At 39.9% G+C, this 22464-nt stretch overlaps 2 protein-coding genes across 4 annotated transcripts in view; one reads left to right on the top strand and one right to left on the bottom strand.

Annotated features, from left to right (window-relative positions):
- LOC105384338 (protein real-time) overlaps positions 1-9927 on the bottom strand; it is a 64899-nt gene extending 54972 nt beyond the window's left edge. For 2 of the 3 annotated variants that reach the window (XM_048622763.1, XM_048622762.1), the window contains exon 1: positions 9514-9927. In XM_048622763.1, coding sequence (XP_048478720.1) covers positions 9514-9576 — 63 coding nt within the window. In that variant the 5' untranslated portion in view covers positions 9577-9927. The remainder of the gene's footprint in view (positions 1-9513) is intronic. The other variant, XM_048622764.1, reaches the window with a different exon arrangement.
- A 1204-nt stretch (positions 9928-11131) lies between these two features.
- LOC105384339 (ubiquitin-like modifier-activating enzyme 1) lies at positions 11132-21250 on the top strand. The gene is made up of 9 exons (XM_038115329.2): positions 11132-12201; positions 12428-12826; positions 13023-13281; positions 16120-16295; positions 16662-16883; positions 17955-18206; positions 18934-19053; positions 19503-19688; positions 20002-21250. The coding sequence occupies exons 1-9, from the start codon at positions 11467-11469 to the stop codon at positions 20773-20775; spliced, it is 3123 nt and encodes a 1040-aa protein (XP_037971257.2). The 5' UTR covers positions 11132-11466; the 3' UTR covers positions 20776-21250.
- The last annotated feature ends 1214 nt before the right edge of the window (positions 21251-22464 follow it).

Below are 22464 nucleotides of genomic sequence, written 5' to 3'. Positions count from 1 at the left end.
TCACTACGGACTTCTATACATTAGATTAGACATACTTATTGCGACTGGCAGTTAAACTGACGCTTCACTGTAAGTTTGTTTTCATTCCCACGAGACTACTCTCGCTCCACCACTACACATTAGCGTGCAGAGAACTGGGTCAGTTGCAGGAAGCGACACGCGGCGAGTACGGGACGGGATTCGAACCCGATGAACCGGTCGCGGAGCAGAACCGGTCCGGTTACTGATGAAAACTATCGCGAAAACGTAATCGCAAGATATACGAGTAGCAAGCGTTTATTTACTTCTGTGTGAGCTGGAGTGAACTACATAAATTATATTTATAGTTACATTTATGAAAAACGGAGGTTTCGATATTTGTTTAGTGTCTCTTTGATAAATACATGGGTTTTCGCTAGTACAGAGGGTCCTCAATCTAGCTTCAAGAAAACGTAATTTAAGCAGCTAAAAGCAACTCTTCTTCTTTGTAATAAAACTACCGATTGCATCAGAGTTCTCTGAAACTTCTTATTTCAAGTAGGCTCCCTATATCTGCCCTTTTCAGGCATCGCATGCTCAAAACGGATGCATCGAACTTTACTGTGTAATTGCGTTTTTTATAAACCCAGTTTAAATAGGAGATAAAGGACGTTTCACTTCTTTCAACATCCTGCTGATATACTATCTCCTCCTACGTAGTTCTATTAAATATTTATCAAACACTACTACGAGAATATATTTATGGCTTTATCTTGGAATTCTACTTTAGAGTTTATTTAAGATCGTAAACAATGCTGACCCGCAGGTTAATTATGTCAATCTAGTCAATTTACACAAGGGCTCCGTACATAAATATTTGTCAACATTAGGTTATTTTGTTATCTGAAAGAGTTATTGATTGATAATCTCGATCCTGGTGAAATTAAAGAAACTGTACAACCGGTTTGTATCCTCTTCAGAATCACTTTCTCTAATAGAATACAGGTCTTGATTAGATCATAATAATATATTATCTAACGAACTAGCCGTTACATATGTATAATAAGTATATGTTTATATGGCTTGTATTGGAGTTTAAATCCTTTTTCATAGACCTGTGTGTCAGGTATATTAAGGTAGCCGTAAGTAACGTAATGGGGCGTTTACGTGGGTGTGAACAGCAACATGATTTCGGCACCGGCTTAAAAGGCTCGTCTACGTCGCAACTGCATTCAATTTGCAAATGCCCCAAAATCAGATGTACCTAAAACTCTTGGAGTCCTATATCCCAGTCTGACTACAACTTAAAATCACCGTCTTTGAATCTTGGTACTTTTCTGGAACCAACATACCAGAATGAACTGCAACAGAATTTGTTTTCACCGAAAAATCTAGTTATTCGTTACTATTTACTATGATAGTAACCGGTATCGTTTCGACAGACCAGTCTGACTTGTTGATCTTGCAAAACATTACACTTTCAATGCCAACAGTTAGTTCAGTAAAAGTTGCAAGTTCTAATGGCTTCCACTTGGCCAACTAACTATTTGTAGCTACCGTTTTATCATTTCAGGGTTTATATTTTCATAGCTTTGGTTATAGAGTTAGCTCCCCATGACAATGTCTGAATGACAAAATGCATACAAAGTAAACATGTAGAATGCAAGTAGTTGGGGGCCGTCCATTAATCACGTGAGGTCGTTTTTCTAATTTTTTGACCCCCCCCTCCCCCCTGGTGATATTTGGTGAGGTTTGGGACAAACCCCCCCTCCCCCCCCCCTGGATCACGTGTATTTTTATGGAAGTCTATGTAAAGGCAATTTTCGACTAGAAAAAATATAGGTCATACTCATAATAGGTACAAATCGTAAATTTTTTTGCGCCGGCCAAAATATCGGTTCAGAAATACCTAATTTTTCACAAAAAATTAATACACGTGATGTTTAACGAGAACCCCCCCTCCCCCCTCGTGATGTTTCGTGAGGTTTTCAGTACCCCCTCCCCCCCCCCTTTGAGCCTCACGTGATTAATGGACGGCCCCTTGTACAAATGAACTTTTAATTGCAAAATCCTGAATTATAAAGACATACATATTTTTATCCAACATCAAGTGTCGGCACAGACGATAAACAAAAATCATCAACAAATAATCAAGAGAAAGTACTTACTTCTGAAGAAAGTACCAGTCCAACACAATCGAAGTGGCAAGTCAAGTTATAAAACAAGAAATACAATGTGCTCACCTTGATAGGCACAACATTTAAATTCTAAGTACAGTTATCAAGTCTAGGTCACTAGGTATAAAAATCGATGGTTAAAAAGTACCCGCGTAATAGTATTAGGTACTAGGTAGGTACAAATGAGGGCCGTTGCTTGAGACATCAATTATTCAGCGCATTTGGTGGTGGTGCTGTAAGCAATATGGTGAATTCACACAACTTACAGTCGGTTTTTAAACTTCTCACAAGTTTTAATTCGTTAGTCTTTATGTGATCGACACCAAAAGGCAATCACAACAATAGTGTTCATATCAAGATAGAGTAAGCTACCAAAAATAAGATTTGTCTCTCGACATACTCTTCAAAATTCCCCATTTATCAAGCGAAGATTAAAAACAAATTGAAAATGGAATGTATTGGAAAATTTATATAAGGTGTAGCTTAGGTTTATAGGTTTAGGTGTTAATTTCGCGGCTGGCGACAGAATTTCTGGCGACGACGACATGTCGCACCGTCACTAGAGGTTTCTATATATTTTCTAAGGACGTGTCCTCGAGCGTCACATAATCTCCCATAGAAATATGTACCCGCGCCCGCGGCTTTCATGTCGTTGGCAGCATATTGACACCTTTAGTGCCAATTTCCCCATAGTCGCTTAGAGCATAATCAGGTATTAGTGGTTGACTTTTGACACATCTGTCAAGAATTTTATACGGAAATTACGTATAATTAATAAACCATCCCTGGTCGGTTAGGTAACCGACTATGGAGAAATTGGCACTTACTCGGCTATCAGCCTCCTGAAGGCACAGACAGCAATTACGACCGCCGTCTCCAATGTCACCGAAGATTAATTCGGGAATTGGGATTTGTCGAGATTCCACCCGACACGCAGGACACAGGAATATGGGAGAAGAGTCATAAATACTGACTTGGTTCATGTTAAACGTTTTAAATCACCGACTTAATGTTAAAAATGTATTCTTTTTTAGGCGGATAACGGCTGCTTTTAATAATTAATAAGGCATCTAATCAAACTGCTGCGCACACCAGAAATGCAGGGTACTTTCATTTATTTGCCGTCAATACGATGAAGGAGAGGCAAAATGCCGGCTTTGTCACGAAAATCTCAAACTAGGTTACAGTTTTGAGGTAGGTAGAGGTAGGTCTATCATTTCTGTTGTTGTTCCATTGTCTGTGTCTCGGTGCGGCGTTTCATCAGATTACACGGATTTTGCTCTCTCGTAAGGCTTTTAGGTTGATTTATATGATTTCGGATGGGGGATTCGGATATTTATACATATTAATGTCGTCAATTTCTCTACTTCTTTACTTATGATCAGAAGTTGTCATTTAATCAAACATTTCTCAAAAAGTGTTAGTGACCAATTGTAAATGAAGGTAATAGAGGGAGGGTTATGGGTTTAACTCGTGCCTACATAATGTGTAGTCATTTTCAAAGTCAGTTTTGTTATGTGTATACCTTTTTACATCATAAGTTCGGACTTGCCAGCCACATAAGAGCACATAACAGAGTGTAGCAAGAGTCGCTGTTGTCGGATACGACGAAGAAGACATCACATCACATCATAAATCCCCAAACCGGAAATAAAAGCCTTACACATTTACAAAACGTATTAGATCAAGAACCTTCTTTTCAACACGCGCCTGAGCTTTCTTTCAGTAAAACGAATCTCCTGACAAATGGCGTGTTCACTAAACTTTTGGCAAGAATTTATGATCATAAGGGGAATTTATTGGCAATACTTCGGCGGATCCATCTGAAACGTGTCAGCACATTTTGGCGAAACTTTGTTGTTTGTGATTTATATTTATAAAGCTTTTATATTTTAGTAGCTAAAAAGCCCAACTTAGTTTACAGATTGCTTTTATTTTATGTGAATTAATAAAAACCGAAGTCTAATCAGATTTTTGTATCGATTTTTTATTTAAGTATTGCATTAGATTTGATACTTTTTATGCAGAGGTAGAACAACGAACAGATGGTCAAAAATATGAAATAACTATTTTTACGTAATACTTGAAACACACATAATAAAATAATAGGAAATTAAAACAAAATACACAAGATAGATTGAGATGATACTTAAACGCAATATTCGCATAATGTGAGGCCATGTCGTGATCTGATAACACTCCAATTATCAAATCAAAGTGCGTCCTCAAGGACTGATATACAATACAGATAAACTTTAATTATTTACAAATAGATCGGGCGTACTAAAACGCAAAAAGGACATATTTAAGTTGGCGTTCTAAATTGTGAAACAGGCAGCACGGCACGGTGCCTTGGGTACCTATCCTAGATAAATATTTCAGAAATACATATATAAGAAGACCCTAGCTTGACCAAAAACTAACGAGAGCTGTCAATGCAATCGGTTCGTTTAATACTACGGGATAGAATCGTGTTTTTTTTTTTAATAAATGATTGTCACTCCACTTATTTAACGTCCGTGCCTTTTGAAGAGTGGTAGGTATAGAGTCGTGGTTAACGCTGCGGAGTTCCAAAACTTAGTTTTTCGCAGGCTAAAGTGACACCCCTGACTTCAGATATATTTTTGTTAAAAGCGCGTTACGTCCTAATTAAATTCAAAACTTAGATAACAGAGGTTAACAGAAGCTCAATAAGGTACATACTTATCTTGTTATTATAACCTAGCAGATCAAGTTTTTGTAAACATTTCTTTTTGTGTCACTAATAATAAATTAATAACAAAACGCTATCAAAGAATCAGCATTTAGGTACATTGAGAACAAGGTATTAGAATGTTCGTGAAAGAATTGGCAAAGTGTCTCAGTTGTAATATTTTATCAATAAGAAAGCCTTTTATGTTGCTATTAGGTATACCTGAGTAGGTATACCCTTGCACACACAACTCAAATAGCGCCCCATATGACCTATGAAGCATCAGGCTTTCACATCTACGTTGGAGGCCCATTAATCCAGAGTAGACCCCCGTAAATATACCCGCGGGAATCGTTCAATAAAAACCTTTCAGCAAAGACTACGACTTGTAATTTCAGTAAATGGACATCAATTTCGTGGCGTCTGCTTCTAATGTTGCAAATTTTAGTGTTCGTCTAAATGGGTATTGTTTGTACACGGTTTTTTTGTGTAAAAGGGTCGAATGGATTTACAAACTTCATGATGTCTTGTATGTAGGTATATAATACAGACTACATTTATGGATTCTCTAGTATTTTGATAAAGATAGTGCTATAGTCTCTGCATCAAAGTGCCTTCAAATGACCACATATGTTAAGATAATTTTAAATAGCAATCATTGAGTTGATTGTATAATTATGATCTTTACAGTTATAGATTTACTTTTCAAAAATGTTGTCCGTTAAACTAAATATATATTTTAGCTCTACCTATTGCCTATGGAACAGTCGAAGTGGCGAGCTGATTTCCCTCATTTCGCGTCTGAGGTCGGCCAGTATGCATCCACCACTCATAATTAATTAATTAATTGAATTAATATTCAATCCATTACCATCAATTTCATTTTAATTTCATTCCAGAGTATCTGCAACATACATTGTATCGTATTATTATGTAGGTACTAATTTGTATCTCTATTTGTGCCTACTGTTAAGATATTCATTTTCATCATTATGTTATCTTTTGTTTAAAACAAGTTTTAGAGAACTGAGGTCACACTATGTAAAAATAACAAGAAGACAATGACCCCGGTATCTAATAGATCTAGGAGACCTAGCTAGGTATTGTTATCTCTTGAGTGATGTTTTGCGTGTTATCAGTTAGTACGAAAGTGTTCATATACTTTCATACTGATATAGTACTTTTCGTATAGGTATAAATTAGAGTGACACTATAAATTATGTATTGATCTTCCTAAACCTTCAAAAATACAGGAAGCCATGATACAAATGTAAAACAGCCAATGCATCCAAATATGGTTGTCCGTTCCAATATGAACTTAATCGGCATACATTATACAGTCAAAATTCACGCGTACCCTTGGTTAATAATTCATTATCGAATAGGAAGCGTTGCAAAATCAACTCTATCAAGAAGGAAGTACAGGTAATATTACCGAATAGTCTCATCCGCACATGGGCCGTTATGCAACTGGGCAGGATGCACCGGTCATGGCGAGGGAAACTGCCAATCTTCAGGATCCAGCGGCAATTGTGAGCACTGCAATGGACTACTGACCTTATTCTCCGATGATTTAGAAGCTATAACTCAGTGCGTAAGGCCGCTTTCCCCTGTATCGTTTTGTGCAGATCCTTAAATAGAGGGACATAAAGTATGTATGTGCTAACTGCGGAGCTGTGATTTATTGATGGTTAAATGTGTGAAAGTGTACTTTAATTTGTATGGAGGCAGCAATTAGGTAGAGAACTGCGATAGGCCTTCATTAGAAGTCAGATTAACAGTAATGGAGTGTCAGTGCAAAATAAACGTCTCGATTAATACGGTCACTTTTATGCTATGTTTTTGTATTCTTGTTCGAATATTGTTGATCTAAGTTAGAAGTCAAGTTAGACGATTAATCTTGAAGAAAGCATATTCATAGGTCGGTCTTCCAAGCTGCGGCTTAAACGGTCGGTTAATAGCTAACTGTGGAGATAAGGCCGAGTGCTAAGTGCCACTTAACAACGAGTCCCACTGTACCCACGGTCACTACTACACTATACAACATAGCCATTAAGTGCATGCTAAAGGCGGTAGGTAAGTGTCTGAGCGAGTAATTAGCTCCTACGTTGTTAGATGAATTAATGGGACTGCTAAGTGTGTAGATTACTTTCATCCTGTGTGGGTGGTGCCTCTTTCTCATCGTGGCTGTTAGATTGGGGCCTCTGCTAGTAATGACGAGGATGTCTCTCTTACTCTCTCAGCCTTCTATAGTCCACTGTTGGACCTCTCCTAACGATCGCCACCCCAAACGGTCACCCGCCATCTGCATCCAGCAGCTTCCCGCTACCTTCCGCAGATCATCAGTCCAACGGGTTGGGGGGCGACCGACACGCCGTTTGCCGACACGGGGTCTCCACTCCAGAACCTTTCTACTCCAGCGGTCGTCGGTTCTACGGGCTACGTGGCTAGCCCATTGCCACTTCAATGGGCTGGCCACGAGGATGTCACTCCCGTACAAAATGTGAGGGAGTCACCGAGATGGTGAGAGGTTCTTGCGAGCTGATTCGCACATCGAAACGAAAACTAACTGGACGATATCCTACATCACGTTTTCGTTTTTATTTCACTCTATAAAAATATTTACCCCATAGGTAATGGGTTCTTGGAAAGATGTGGCCGCACGCCACTTTAACTCTTCTAGTACTCTACTTCTTGGCCTACATTGTGTTTTTTAGAAACAAAGCCAATAACACTCAAGCCAATATATAGGTTAGGGTTGTAAATAAGTTGTGTTTAATTAAGTTCGGTTGAAAATTGCATATTTAAGTTTGTCTTACATTTATACAACTTATAAGAGTTGATAAATTGTATTCCTTCACCATAAAGGTTGACTGGTAGAAATCGCGTTAAGGCGATAAGTCCGCCTTTGTTTACATAGACTGTCAACTGTAATGATTTGTACCTATTTTGTATGTTTCTATGAGTATTCAATAAAGAGTTTAAATAAATAAACACAAGCCTCTCTGCTTTATTGCCTCCAATGAAGCATGGTCGTTGTACTGTGACGGTTGTGTTGATATCACGAAAGGCATTCTCGCGATGTCACGTGCGCTGATACAATATTTAACGTACCAGTTTCGCTCAATGCAACTCCTAACCTGTTATCCAGCTCGTAGAGTATGTTTTTCACTAAACCAACAGGCCGGTTATCTAATAACTTGCTTGTAAGACATGAATCGTATAAATATGTGCACAGGGGATAGTTTTCTGTGAATTGTAAAGAGTTGTGATTATGAATTGTTTTGGTGTTGTGATTGAGTTGGGCTCCATCGGTGCAGTAGTTGAGCACTTGTTCAGTGTGAGTGATGTCTTCCGCATGTTGATTAGCGGGGATAAAATAATGTAACTTCTACAAAGGAAATGGTTCTGGTTCATGGTATCTCTTGTATTCATTTGATGAAGGTGACACTGTGGACAGAATGTCAAAGGGAGTTGTAGTAGGCACAAAGAGTACCACAAGTTTCTACTACACCCATTACTGGCTTCATATTTAAGGCTCTTGGCACAGAAGACCACTAGCAAGTGTATCTTCTGTAGATTATGCCAAGAGTAACCAGTGCTCTGAGATCATGGTGGAAGCAATATTAATTAATGTGAAAAAATCTAGCAAGTAATAATTAATTTGTGAACACTTGACCTACACATGGTGTAAAATCAAAGACCATCCCAGAATCAAGTTAGCAAATTGACTACAAATCCACTTGTTATTTAGGCACTTAATAAATAAATTAATAAATAATAAGTGTTGTTTCTTTGTAAAAACTAATTTAATTGAACAGGGGTCAAAAGACTCAAAAGGCAGGATTATTGTTTTGTATTTCGGCTAACAAATGAAATAAGATAACAATACTACAAGGATCCTCCCACTTCTCCATTCACAGCAGAAAAACATCATTTTAATTGATTTTCAAAGTATGTAAGCACTTGAATGAATAGATTTGTATAAGAAATAATTTCAGTCTTATAAATTTAATTCATAATCATCATCATCAGGCTATTATGGACACTGCTGGACATAGGCCATCCCATGGAGACCACAACACTGTCCTCGGGCTTCCTTATCTAGCCACTACAAGTTAGGTATTAAATTATTAATTATACCTAGTATATTTGTATATAAGCTTTATGAAATCTGTTCTTGTGTACAAATAAAGAATATTCTATATATATAATTATTTATTTTTATTTATTTATTTGATACTTTATTGCACAAATATGAAATATAAGTGTACAAAAGGTGGAATTATCTATCTATAGTGAATATTGTACACATTCTAAACCACAAATATACTACACTATACTACATAAATAAAAAGTTATAGAATGTACACTCAGCAGCACAGTCTTTTGCTATAGAGATAAGTGCCAGAGTTAAAAAGTCCTTGCAAATCACGTTTCATGAGTGAAAGCCACTTTCCGAAGGTTATGTGGATCACACAGTCGAGAATGGAATCCAATAAGTGCGTCTTCCAGTAACATCTCAAATTAGTACACATTAGAACATAGTTGGAATGTTTCGATTGTTGTGATAACTCGCGCGAGACGCCCCGTTAGTAACATCAACAAAGAAACAAGTTTACTTATATATTCGAATTATTAAAGGCTCTAGAAGTCCTCAGTAAGATACAGGTTGAGAATACTTACAGCCATCACCATTTCGAAGGAGAATTTATGCACCCTGATGGGTGAAACGTAGTCCTGAACCATTTTTGGAAACTTGAGGACGTCAACTTAAAACCAGGATACTGTGATCCTGAACGATGAAATGCTTCACAAATGAGTCATAATTTAAACCAAACTAAATAAGCACTTGTAATAGTAATAATAGTCCAAATAAATCACAACAAATACACGACGACGACAGTGTAAATAAAATAAAGACCGCGACTTTCGCCTCTCGCGAACAGACTCGAATCGAAAAACGAAACAAAATGGTTTGACCCGAAGCTAGCTGCAAGTTATGAAAAAAAAACATAAACGTCAGCTGTAGTATTATTACCAGTATAAAAAAACATTTGCTATTTTATGACTACTCTACACATCCGCCGCCCACGTCATTACACATACGCATTATTGTGACCCGAAAATGAAAAATACCCACCTACTAGAGGTATAGAGCATGGAAGTAATAATACAACACAGTATACAGTTGTATTATGGCGAAACGTGCGTCGGTGTACAGCACCTTTGTCAACTCCCCCTTACCGTACAACAAAATTTCGAGGCTGTTTCTAATATATGGCGACCAAATGCTGGAACAATATACCCCCTCCCATCAGAGATCTTATCAATACACACACTTTTAAACTCCGCTTCCGACTTTACTTGCTAGTTGTACAAAAGCAGGCTGCATAGCTTACGTTCTAGCATTCTCTTCGCCATATACTTTCTCTAGGTGTCACCCAGCAAATTCACTACCACATCACTTGCTATCACTTTACTTTACACATGTCACTTAAACTCACATCACAATATATTAGTTTACACATACTACATAGCATACATCCATAATCATTTAACACAATTTATTCTTACATATATACATACATTCGGAACATAATATATAATTAGGTATCTATTCTATTTTAGTATAAATATAATTATAACGTACCACAACACACTTTTATATATTAACTATACACATATTTGTGTTTGGTTGAGGCTCCACTCCCACTCACTAAATTGGTCCTGGCAGAATACCAGCGCTGTGATTATTTAATCATAATCATAGTATTATGCTGAGTCAGAACCCTTTTGCTAACATGATAAATACACATGTTGCTTTTCTATCTGCATGTCTTATAAAAATGTTTTGTGTTTTATGTAGGTAATCTAAAAAAATTATGTTAGAAATCTTGCTGTGTAACCTGTGTATGTGTTGTGTTAAGTAAATAAATAACTTATCTATCTATCTATCTATCTATTATTACTTCCATGGTATAGAGTAAAACGGAGTGATTTTTTTTTCTATGCTATAAAGCTGGTCAAAGGATTGGCAACGTAAAAACTCGTTTTCATGACGCATCAATCAATCACTCAAATATCATTTAAGTAGAAGTAACCATAGGTAACCCGAACCCTAAGTCCGCATCCACGAAATCAGTAGGTGGAGTGGTGGCACATCTATGACAATGATGACAACATGCACTCGGGTGTACCACAGCGCCAACACTCAGCATCAGCACAGGCACGGCATTTTTTATACGAGAGTGTACACAAAGCTTATAAAGATTCAAAAGTTGCCAGATATAAATAAACTAAATCGAAAAAAAAACATCTCATGTTTCCGGCCTTCTTTGATTGAACAGCTCTGCAAATTCAGTGATTATTACAGTATTTCGGATCGCAAAATTTCAAACGTTTAATAATAGACCGGTAACACATCGTAATTATTGATCAAAGAGGGTAAATACAAATCTAAATAAATTCACTTCCGTAAAATTCCTCCTCCACGTTGCTTGCAGCTAACTTCAAGACAGTGAGTAAGCGAGCCTGACGAAGCGCGAATGTCGCTTTCTATTATTTGAAGACTTTTCTTGATTGATTGTCTTGAAACGCAAAGCAAAATTCTGGCAAAATTGTGCGCGTACGTGCCCGATGTCTAGTGCTGAAGTCGCCGATAATTCCGTTGACCCCCCGGCGAAAAAGCGGAAGCTAAACACAGGAGATTCCCGTTCCAATTCCTCAGCAATGGCGAACAATGGAACGCGCGTGGAAGACGAAATTGATGAGGGGCTGTACTCGCGGCAGCTGTACGTGCTGGGGCACGAGGCGATGCGGCGCATGGCCAGCTCCGACGTGCTGATCTCGGGGCTGGGCGGGCTCGGGGTGGAGATCGCGAAAAACGTGATACTCGGGGGAGTGAAGTCGGTGACTCTGCACGACGACAAGCCGTGCACGATCTCGGACCTGTCGTCGCAGTTCTACCTGTCGGAGGCGGCGCTGGGCAAGAACCGGGCGCAGGCGTCGTTCGAGCAGCTGGCGGAGCTGAACCACTACGTGCCGACGACGGCGTACACCGGCCCGCTCACTGAGGACGTGCTGAAGAAGTTCAGCGTGGTGGTGCTGACGGGCGCTGCGTGGGCGGAGCAGCAGCGCGTGGCGGCGCTGGCCCGCGCGCTCGGGGTGGCGCTCATCATCGCCGACACCCGCGGTCTCTTCTCCCAGGTGTTCTGCGACTTCGGGCCGGAGTTCACGGTGGTGGACGTGACGGGCGAGAACCCCGTGTCCGCCATGGTGGCCGACATCACGCTGGACGCCGAGTCCGTGGTCACCTGCCTGGACGACACCCGCCACGGCCTCGAGGATGGAGACTATGTCACATTCAGTGAGGTAATGGTCTTCAGGATTCATGGTTTTACATGATAGTGTTATGAAATATTGTTCCTTTGTCTCAATCTTCAGTATTTACGCACTGATAAGGTTGATGAACCCAGTCATTCACCTTGACCACACTGAGTCATGCAAGCATATAAGATTACACCTAAATTTCTTATGACCAATCAAATCACTTTATTATCTTGAAATAGGCCGATGAATAACCTTCTTAATTTTTCAGGTTCAAGGCATGACAGAGTTGAATGGCTGTGAGCCCCGCAAGATCAAGGTTCTGGGACCATACACCTTCAGCATTGGAGACACTTCAGCCTTCTCTAAATATGTCCGTGGAGGAATCGTCACCCAAGTCAAAATGCCCAAAAAGATAGCCTTCAAGTCTTTGCAGGAATCTTATAAGAGTCCAGAGTTCCTGATTTCAGACTTCGGTAAATTTGACTACCCTCAGCAGTTGCACATTGCGTTTGCGGCTCTCCACAGCTTCCAGGCTGGTGAAGGGCGGCTGCCCAAGCCCTGGTCTGTGGACGACTCAAACAAATTCCTGCAGTATGTAAAGAATCAAGACATCTTGAAGGAAAGTGAGATTGAAGTCAATGTTGATCTGATGGAGATCTTCTGCAAGGTAATTATAATTTAATAAATCAATACTACCCTCAAGGTATTATTAAAATAGCATTAATTCAATAAATGCTAGTTGCCTCACTTATTCACATTCTTGTTATACATTCCACTGCTAGTGCAGTCACCATATAATTTACGATTAGAATCACAATGGGTCACTATAACATCTAACTATAACTAACAACCATACATTTCAGGTATCAGCCGGTGACCTGAACCCAATGAACGCAGCCATTGGTGGAGTGGTAGCTCAGGAAGTAATGAAGGCCTGCTCCGGAAAGTTCCACCCAATCTTCCAATGGCTGTACCTGGACGCTATCGAGTGCTTGCCCAAGGACCGAGCTGGACTCACTGAGGAGAACTGCAAGCCCACCGGCTCCAGATACGACGGCCAGGTCGCCGTCTTCGGTGCAGACTTCCAGAAGAAACTCGGGGACTTGAAGTACTTTGTTGTTGGTGAGTTATTTTTTCTTCTGTTCTTTACTTTGGTCTGTTAGTTAGAAATACTTAGATGGTTATGGGAAATGAATATTCTGTGTAACATTTCAAATGGTAATGTTTTTATTAATAAGGAATCTAAGAAAAATTATATTTATTTGTCTAACAATACCTAGAGGATATTTATTAGGCAAATCTAGTTGGTTTGCTAGGTACAGTTTGTGTTAAATGCCCTTGTCCTGAGTTGCTGCATACATCTACATTTTCCTTGTTTGATGTAATTAACTGATAAAGAATCTATTAAGGCTAAATTACAGGGAGTGAGATGGCTGGTGGTATTTATACCAGTAGCAAACTGTATTATTTTTCACAACAGATCTTGAACCGTTGCTTTTGTGATTGATATAATCAAAATGTTGTGAAATCCATAAATGATGAATTGGCCGACGACGCCAAATACGTGCATTTAGTTGCTATCACAAATATCACTATTGAATCTACGATGAAGTTATATCCAAATAAAATAGTTCAAAGTATAGGTATCTAAAAATATATACATGTCTCATCTCATCGTTATTTGCTCAGATCAACTACAAATAGATTCGCAATCGCCGTGTGCACTATTCTCTTTCTCACTCAAACCATAGATGTTGCCGACAAAAAAATAAAACCTAAATATGGGGAAATTTAACTTATCATAATAACAAAAACAAAACTTGAGTATATCGTCGGTTGATAGGAAAAAGACACTAAAGGCTAATTTTTCAATAGCCAGACAAAAGTTTTGCTGGGAAATAATTTTGATGCTGTTGCGTCTCAATGTTTCTCAATGTTTGTATTACCCAGATAACATTTATCTGAATATTGAAAAACCAGCCTTAGTGAGTTTTTCCTGTCAACCGACGGTATAAGAAAAAAAACTTTACTCATACTTATTTGATTTCAATATAATTATTTAATATACACAAACTGAGTGGATTGTATAATTCATGTCTTCGTCCAATCGAAACAATCCTCTTCAAAATGTGCCGAACACAATTTTTCTATGTTTCCTTGGTTCCCAATTTGTGCGACCGGTAATGTCTATCCATTTTTTTGATATTTTTTTTTCTGTCGGAAACCTATGAAAGAGATAAATAAATGGATGAGCATGAGCATTATAATCGTGGGCCAAATATGTGATGGGGTTTTTTTTAAAGGAAACACGTATTTCGTATCAATACAATAAACTTTATATTATACAGAAGAAATCACACATGGAAGAAAAAAAAAGAAACGAACGTTTCCTCACAATGAGAGGCACCTCATTTGAAAGAGGAGAATGACTTCTACAAAATACAATCTTCACAAAAACCGAATTCGTGCGCCCCATTTGTAAACCCAACCCGAGTCCGTTACAATTTCTAGTATTTTCTTTGCATACTATAATATTTGTGGGTAAAATAAATTTTCAATAACTTGCAACACCATGTGATTTGTTATGATATGGTACCTCGTAATTTTTACTTAAAACTGATACTAAAAGACCTTACAGTATTAAAATTAGTATCGTTTTATATTAAAATCGAGCCAATAGATAGTACTATGATGAATGTAAGCTTGGTAAACTTGATAGTATCTACTTACATGTGAAAATATATCTCATCCATCATTCCATCGTGTTTTCGTTCAATATGCTTTATACAACCGAACAAAATCCACCCACCCATGTCACACACTCGTTAAGTGATGATAATAGTCTAATAAACTTAATAAACACCCACAAATCACTAGCAAATCAAAAATAAATAGCATTTAGAAAATTTTGTTGTAACTGTCAGCCTTTGTTTGGCACAGATTTTTCATTTGTTTCATTGTTTGGCACAGAGAACTGACGTAAACAGGCGCCACAGCAAAAAGGACAAAAAACATTTACAGCCCAACGTTTCTTTCTTACGCTTAATGTAGCTAAGCGTCTCTTTTTCGCAATGTCAGAACTGTCACGATTATACCCCTGTGGTTATTTGTATACAGAGACAGAGTATCTTCAATCACTCCTCCTTTATGTTCAATTTAAATAGACGCTTCTTTATATATGCATGAGCTGAGCTAAAATTGGAGAGCTACATGCATAACAACTACAAGTTAACCTTATGAAATTCTAGGTACTGTTGGTCGATATGGAAACCCTATAAATATGAGAGCTAATGACTCTGCAAGGTTATAGACCATCAGTGACCCATAAGCAATATGAATTTCCATCATTAGCTTGTACTCGTAAGAGCTGAAATCGTATAAAACTATAATGTAGAACTATTTCTATAAAATCTTTCTGTGCCTGTAGTTTTATAATTTGCTTTCAGTAAGGTTTCTTTATTTATATTTATTTTTACTTTCAATTATCGTTGTTTTTAAGATAAGGCGGAAGATTGCACAACATTTTTTAATAATTGCGGCATTTATCACACAATCTAAAATACAAACCACAACATTGGCACGCTATCATGACATGGTTCTTTTTAGAATTTGCACTATTCAGTAGGAAAAACACGAATAACATATAATTTTCCAGACTCATAGAGAAAGAATCACGCACATTGTTACACACATACAGGTAACTTTTGATCCCGGAATTCCCTGAAAAATTATTTACCGCGAAACCTAGCTTGCAATATTAGCTAGTTTGATATGAAAAATCGTCTTGCTGCGTTTAGTATCCGTGATAGTTCATTTGAAATGTACTGGATCGTTATTGATAGATAGCTGATGGCTAGAGTGCTATGCTTTCATGACAGCTGGCGTCATTTGAATTCCATGATTATAATCATAACTTCGAATGCTGATCCTACACTACAATAACCAATACCCCTCCCCCAGGCTCCGGAGCGATTGGCTGCGAGCTGCTCAAGAACTTCGCCATGATGGGCATCGGGGCTGGCTCCGGAACCGTCTACGTCACCGACATGGACCTCATAGAGAAGAGCAACCTCAACCGGCAGTTCCTATTCCGGCCGGCCGATGTGCAGAACCCCAAGTCTAGTACTGCGGCTAAGGTGAGTTGGGGTGGGAGTGACAGTTGCTTGTGGATGCGAATTTTGCTGTTCTTTCACATATAAGCAGCTTGATGATGGAAGTGTGGACTGCAAAAGTAGGTATATTTTTATCCTAGAACGTCAAGGGGAAATTTTCGTTATTAAAAATGTTACAACATCCGCCGGCTTTCTTTCACAAATCTTGATAAACTAAAATATTTTTATTATATTTTGGATCAATGTCTTTCCTATTTGAAACTTAAATATCCATCCACCTATCAGTAGTGAACTTGTTATTTTCTTAAAATATTTTTTTAAGGCCATTTGTTGAAGTAACGTTACAACTTTATAATTTAACTCACAACCCTCCTCTCTTCACCCCCGCAGGCGATAAAGCGCATGAACCCGTCCATCAACGTCATCGCTCAAGAGAACCGCGTGTGCCCCGAGACCGAGTGCGTGTACGACGACGCGTTCTTCTCCGCTCTCGACGGAGTCGCCAACGCTCTGGACAATGTCGACGCAAGGATCTACATGGACAGACGAGCCGTGTATTACAGGAAGCCGCTGTTGGAGAGCGGCACGCTGGCCACGAAGGGGAATACGCAGGTGAGTCGCTAGTGAGTCGTGAGTGAGTCACGTGGACGCAAGGATCTACATGGACAGACGAGCCGTGTATTACAGGAAGCCGCTGTTGGAGAGTGGTACTCTGGCTACGAAGTGGAATACGCAGGTGAGTCACCAGTGAGTCACGTGGACACACGGATCTACATGGATAGGAGAGCCGTGTATTGCAGGAAGCCGCTGTTGGAGAGCGGCACGCTGGCCACGAAGGGGAATACGCAGGTGAGTCGCGAGTGAGTCGTGAGTGAGTCACGTGGACGCAAGGATCTACATGGACAGACGAGCCGTGTATTACAGGAAGCCGCTGTTGGAGAGTGGTACTCTGGCTACGAAGTGGAATACGCAGGTGAGTCACCAGTGAGTCACGTGGACACACGGATCTACATGGATAGGAGAGCCGTGTATTGCAGGAAGCCGCTGTTGGAGAGCGGCACGCTGGCCACGAAGGGGAATACGCAGGTGAGTCGCGAGTGAGTCGTGAGTGAGTCACGTGGACGCAAGGATCTACATGGACAGACGAGCCGTGTATTACAGGAAGCCGCTGTTGGAGAGTGGTACTCTGGCTACGAAGTGGAATACGCAGGTGAGTCACCAGTGAGTCACGTGGACACACGGATCTACATGGATAGGAGAGCCGTGTATTGCAGGAAGCCGCTGTTGGAGAGCGGCACGCTGGCTACGAAGGGGAATACGCAGGTGAGTCGCGAGTGAGACGCTTATGGATGAGGGAGGCCGAGAATAGTGTTGTTTCTCTTTGGGAGTTCGCTCCCTGGCAGCAGCCTCTGTCCGGTTGCGGAAAAGTAAGACCAGATGATGATTACGTCGAAGGCTGGAAAACGGCAATTCAGGTGGTTTTCACGAATTTACCAAAGTGGTTCTAATGATGAGCAGCCACCCCCATTTGGTGAAACTTTGTAGAATATAGCACGAGTCCGGTAAACAGCAATTTATACATCCATGACGGCTTTCCGACTTACATACATTACGAAACTCACCAAATCCTAATACTCTTATTTAAACCCATTGCTAACCGACTCCACTCATCTATCTTTCCAGGTGGTAGTCCCGTTCTTAACCGAGTCCTACAGCTCGTCCCAAGACCCGCCGGAGAAGAGCATCCCGATCTGCACGCTCAAGAACTTCCCGAACGCCATCGAGCACACGCTGCAGTGGGCTCGCGACGAGTTCGAGGGGCTGTTCCGGCAGGCGGCTGAACATGCGGCCCAGTACCTGAGGGATCCGGCGTTCTTGGAGCGGACGCTGAAGCTGCCGGCCAGCCAGCCGCTGGACGCGCTTGAGAGCGTTAGGGTGAGGGTTTTTGTTGTTGTTTGAGTGTTTTGTTGAGTGAGTTAATGATGACGATTACGATTATGGAACTGTTTTTTTAAATCATTTCGTCAGGGCCACTTGCAGAAACATATTAAATCTAGATTTAGTGTTAAATCTCGATTTAGTGTCAAATTTTATATGGACTGACGTTTCTTAAATCGAGATTTGACACTAAGGGCCCCTTGCACCAACATATTAAATCTAGATTTTGTGGCAAATGTCGATTTAAGAAACTTCAGTCCATATAAAATTTGACACTAAATCGAGATTTAACACTAAATCTAGATTTAATATGTTGGTGCAAGTGGCCCTAAATCTAGATTTAATATATTTCTGCAAGTGGCCCATTTATTTCCATGCTCGAAGAAAATTGTCATGATGTTAGGCCAATTTTAATTTGCATAGCTATGCTTTTTTTAAGCTGCATCTCAAGTATACAAGTTCATAGTTTTGCGCTAACCGCTCAATTTTCAGCGTTTCATAATGGGAACGCAACTATACATACGGAAGCTTACTGCTTCTCTGATAGAGAAGCACTTAGCATGGCATATAAGTTCTCATCATACATAACTATTCTATTCTATTCTGAGAGGGGGCGAAGTTCCTGTACGTGGCTCTCTCGAGTGGAACCTTTGTACATATCCTCTCAATTTCAGCTCAGCCAGCCTCTATACATAACTAACATGTGAACTACCCTCCCTCACAGAACGCGATCACGGAGCGTCCGCTGAGCTTCGAGGACTGCGTGGCGTGGGCGCGGCTGCACTTCGAGAACCAGTACTGCAACCAGATCCAGCAGCTGCTCTACAACTTCCCTCCTGACCAGGTACCTAACCTTTACTTTCTTCATATATACAGGGTGTTTTGAAAGTGGTATAAGAAGCCAAAAAGGGTTTTCTTTCTATAATTTGTAGAAAAAGTTGTGCACAATATATTAAGCACATTGCTTGCGGTGAACAATGGAAGACTCGCGTAATAGCAAGTTGTAGGGCTTATGGTGCTACATGGTGCTACAAAATGGGTATTGTAAACTGAGAAGGGGATGGCACAGATGGTAATCCGAAATATGTTAAATAATCTATAAGGGAAAGTATTTACTTTCCAGTACCTAGTGTATGCTTCATTATTCATTATATCATTTTTTGAATACCTTGTAGAATATCGCCAAGAAATAAATAAATGTTGACGTCATATTTATGCCCTTTCGGGGCAGCCTGTACCTTCATGTACTACATGTATAAAGTCATGCTAACAAATACACCTCTCCCATTCCAGGCCACAACAAGCGGCGCGCCATTCTGGTCGGGCCCCAAGCGCTGCCCCGACCCCATCACGTTCGACGTGAACAACGAGCTGCACGTGGACTACGTGGTGGCCGCCGCCAACCTCAGGGCCTCCGTGTACGGCATCAAGCACAGTCGGGACCGCGCCGCCATCGCGAAGGTCGCCGCTGCTGTTGAGGTCAGTTGGACTTTTGGCTAAATGTTTGTGCTATGTGCTATGCCATCATATCACGAATCGTCAGCCAAGGGTGGAGATGTGGAGGCAGTCCCGAAGTGGTCTGTTGGAAGGCTGCTTGTATGTTTTCTTAGAGGCTAGTGAGAAACGGTGGAGTTGAGCCTAAATTTAAGTTTTAATTACAATACGCAGATGACCCTTCTAGACATAAAAATTTCACTATAGGTACCCTTTTCAATTCAATTTCATCACAATCTTCCTCAAAACAAAACTCCGCGCAAAACAAACCAAACTAACCCCACCCTCCCCCCACCAGGTGCCGAAGTTCAGCCCTAAATCCGGCATCAAGATCGCCGTGACCGACGCGCAGCTGCAGCAGAACAGCGACGATCTGGACCAGGATCGCGTGCAGACCATCCTGTCCGAGCTGCCTCCCCCCGCGCGCCTGCCCAACCTCACCATCACCCCCCTCGACTTCGAGAAGGATGACGACTCCAACTTCCACATGGACTTCATCGTGGCGGCGTCTAATCTTCGCGCGACGAATTATAAGATTGCCCCCGCTGATCGCCACCGGTCTAAATTGATCGCTGGCAAAATTATCCCAGCTATAGCTACTACTACGTCGGTGGTGGCAGGATTAGTCTGCATTGAGCTGTATAAGTTAGCTCAAGGATTCAACACCTTAGAGGTCTTCAAGAATGGATTTGTGAACCTCGCCTTGCCGTTCTTCGGTTTCTCAGAGCCGATTGCGGCGCCAACTAACACTTACTACGACAAGAAGTGGACCCTGTGGGACCGGTTTGAGGTGAAGGGGGAGATCACGCTCCAGCAGTTCTTAGATTACTTCAAGAATGAACACAAGCTGGAAATCACTATGCTGTCGCAGGGAGTCTGTATGTTATACTCGTTCTTTATGCCTAAGGCTAAGCGGCAGGAGCGACTGGGCCTGCCCATGTCAGAAGTGGTCACCAGGGTGTCCAAGAAGAAGCTGGAGCCCCATGTGAAGGCGCTAGTGTTCGAACTCTGCTGCAACGACGAAGAAGGAAATGATGTAGAGGTTCCCTACGTCAAGTACACCCTGCCTTAGCCGATAAAGGACAAGATGCAAAAAAAGTGTTTCAAATCGACGCGTGGCAAAGTAGAATTGTGAAAAAGCATTGCATTTCGGAAGCATTTCAAATAGAGGGCGCCATTATGGTTCTACTATATCCGTGTCTTTGAGATTGGCGCTGTGCGTTAGATATAAATTATCGAATTAAATGTTTTATATAATTACGGAGGGAGTGTAGTGGTGCGGAGTGAAGGACACTGGCGAGTGCCGCACGCTCGTGCATATTTATGCTAGTTTTATCTATTTTATTTGCTGTTTGTCTGAAAATTACACAAAGTCACGATACACTAGTTCCGTTGTGTTTGGTTTTCAATTATTTAAATTGTCAGATTCACTGCAATTAAATGCTTACAAGTGTGGATTAATTAACACAGTGAATAGGTTATTATAAAATTTTAAAAGAAAATCAGAAGGGTCTGTATATGAAAAGATAATAAATAATATTTGATGATATCATTGTTTTAATTTAATTTGTGATAGGATGCATACTGCCTGGTGAAATTAATCAAAATAAGTTAGGTTTATGTATTTTATATTTCTAAAAGTTTATTACAAAATATTTCGTAAAATTATAATCTCACTGTACTTAGTCTGGGACTCTTTGGAATACATAAAAAGTTAAAAATATTTCTTACAGCACATACATTTTTAAGTTAAGACAAGCGAAGGGTTTCACATTATTTTGTACATTTTAACCAAAAGTATACATTTATTAAAAGATTATTCTATAAAAATACATAATCTGTAATAGGTTCCAGCATTAAAATTGATAAAATATATTTTGGCATGGGTAAAGTTTGGTAAAGGGGTAAAAGTTACACAAAAAACTTTAAGATGAAATCGCAACAAGAACAGTTTGTGTGTTTAAAATTGGATATGCTTTTATTTGCCAGTGAGTCCATTTACATGGCTCTGCTAAGGATATTATTATTTCTAGAGCACTATATAATAGGGATCCAGCAAGCATAATTTAGTAGGATCTAATTGATAACGATATAGGAAGGACTGAGACGATGTTATGTGAAGTAAATATTCGTTGGAGTCACAAGCATACACAGGGGGTTCAATCTTTAGCACCTCTGCCTGGCAGATAGAGATAAAATTCTGACTAGAAAATAGAAGTATAGTTTTTTTTAATTAAGTTTAGAAGAAAGTGTAATGAATAGCATACCGTCAAGAATTTAGTTAAAAGAGCCTTCCTAAGGGCGTCTTGCACAACAAAGTTAAAAAAAATTAAATAGTTTGTCTCTTGCTCTGACAGTATAATGTACCTTTACTATCTCAACCCATAAAGGGCAGTTTTCGACCTACCTTAATTTATACAGCACAAAAGAATATCTATCATTACATCTTAATAAAACATGTAAGAAAATACAAAATACAAATTATTCGTAGCGCGGGCCAACTTTCCCGACATTTTGGTAAAATCTAAAACTCAGAAGTGCCCTAAAACTAAAACTTACAAATACACATAATGAGATCGCATTCGTGATTACAAACAGTCCGTATTTCAGTACGTCTACGGGTTTGATAGTTTGCTTAGAACAAAGTACGAAAGTTTTCGTGTACAAAGTGGCGCCTCTAGCGGACACTATCATGAAACTTTTGACAGAAAAAAACGTAATTTAATTTTTTTGCTATTTTCAAACCCTTACTAGACGTAGC

Source organism: Plutella xylostella, chromosome 8 (assembly GCF_932276165.1).
Source record: "Plutella xylostella chromosome 8, ilPluXylo3.1, whole genome shotgun sequence".
Taxonomy (NCBI): domain Eukaryota; kingdom Metazoa; phylum Arthropoda; class Insecta; order Lepidoptera; family Plutellidae; genus Plutella; species Plutella xylostella.
This window is presented reverse-complemented; position numbering and strand designations above follow the sequence as displayed.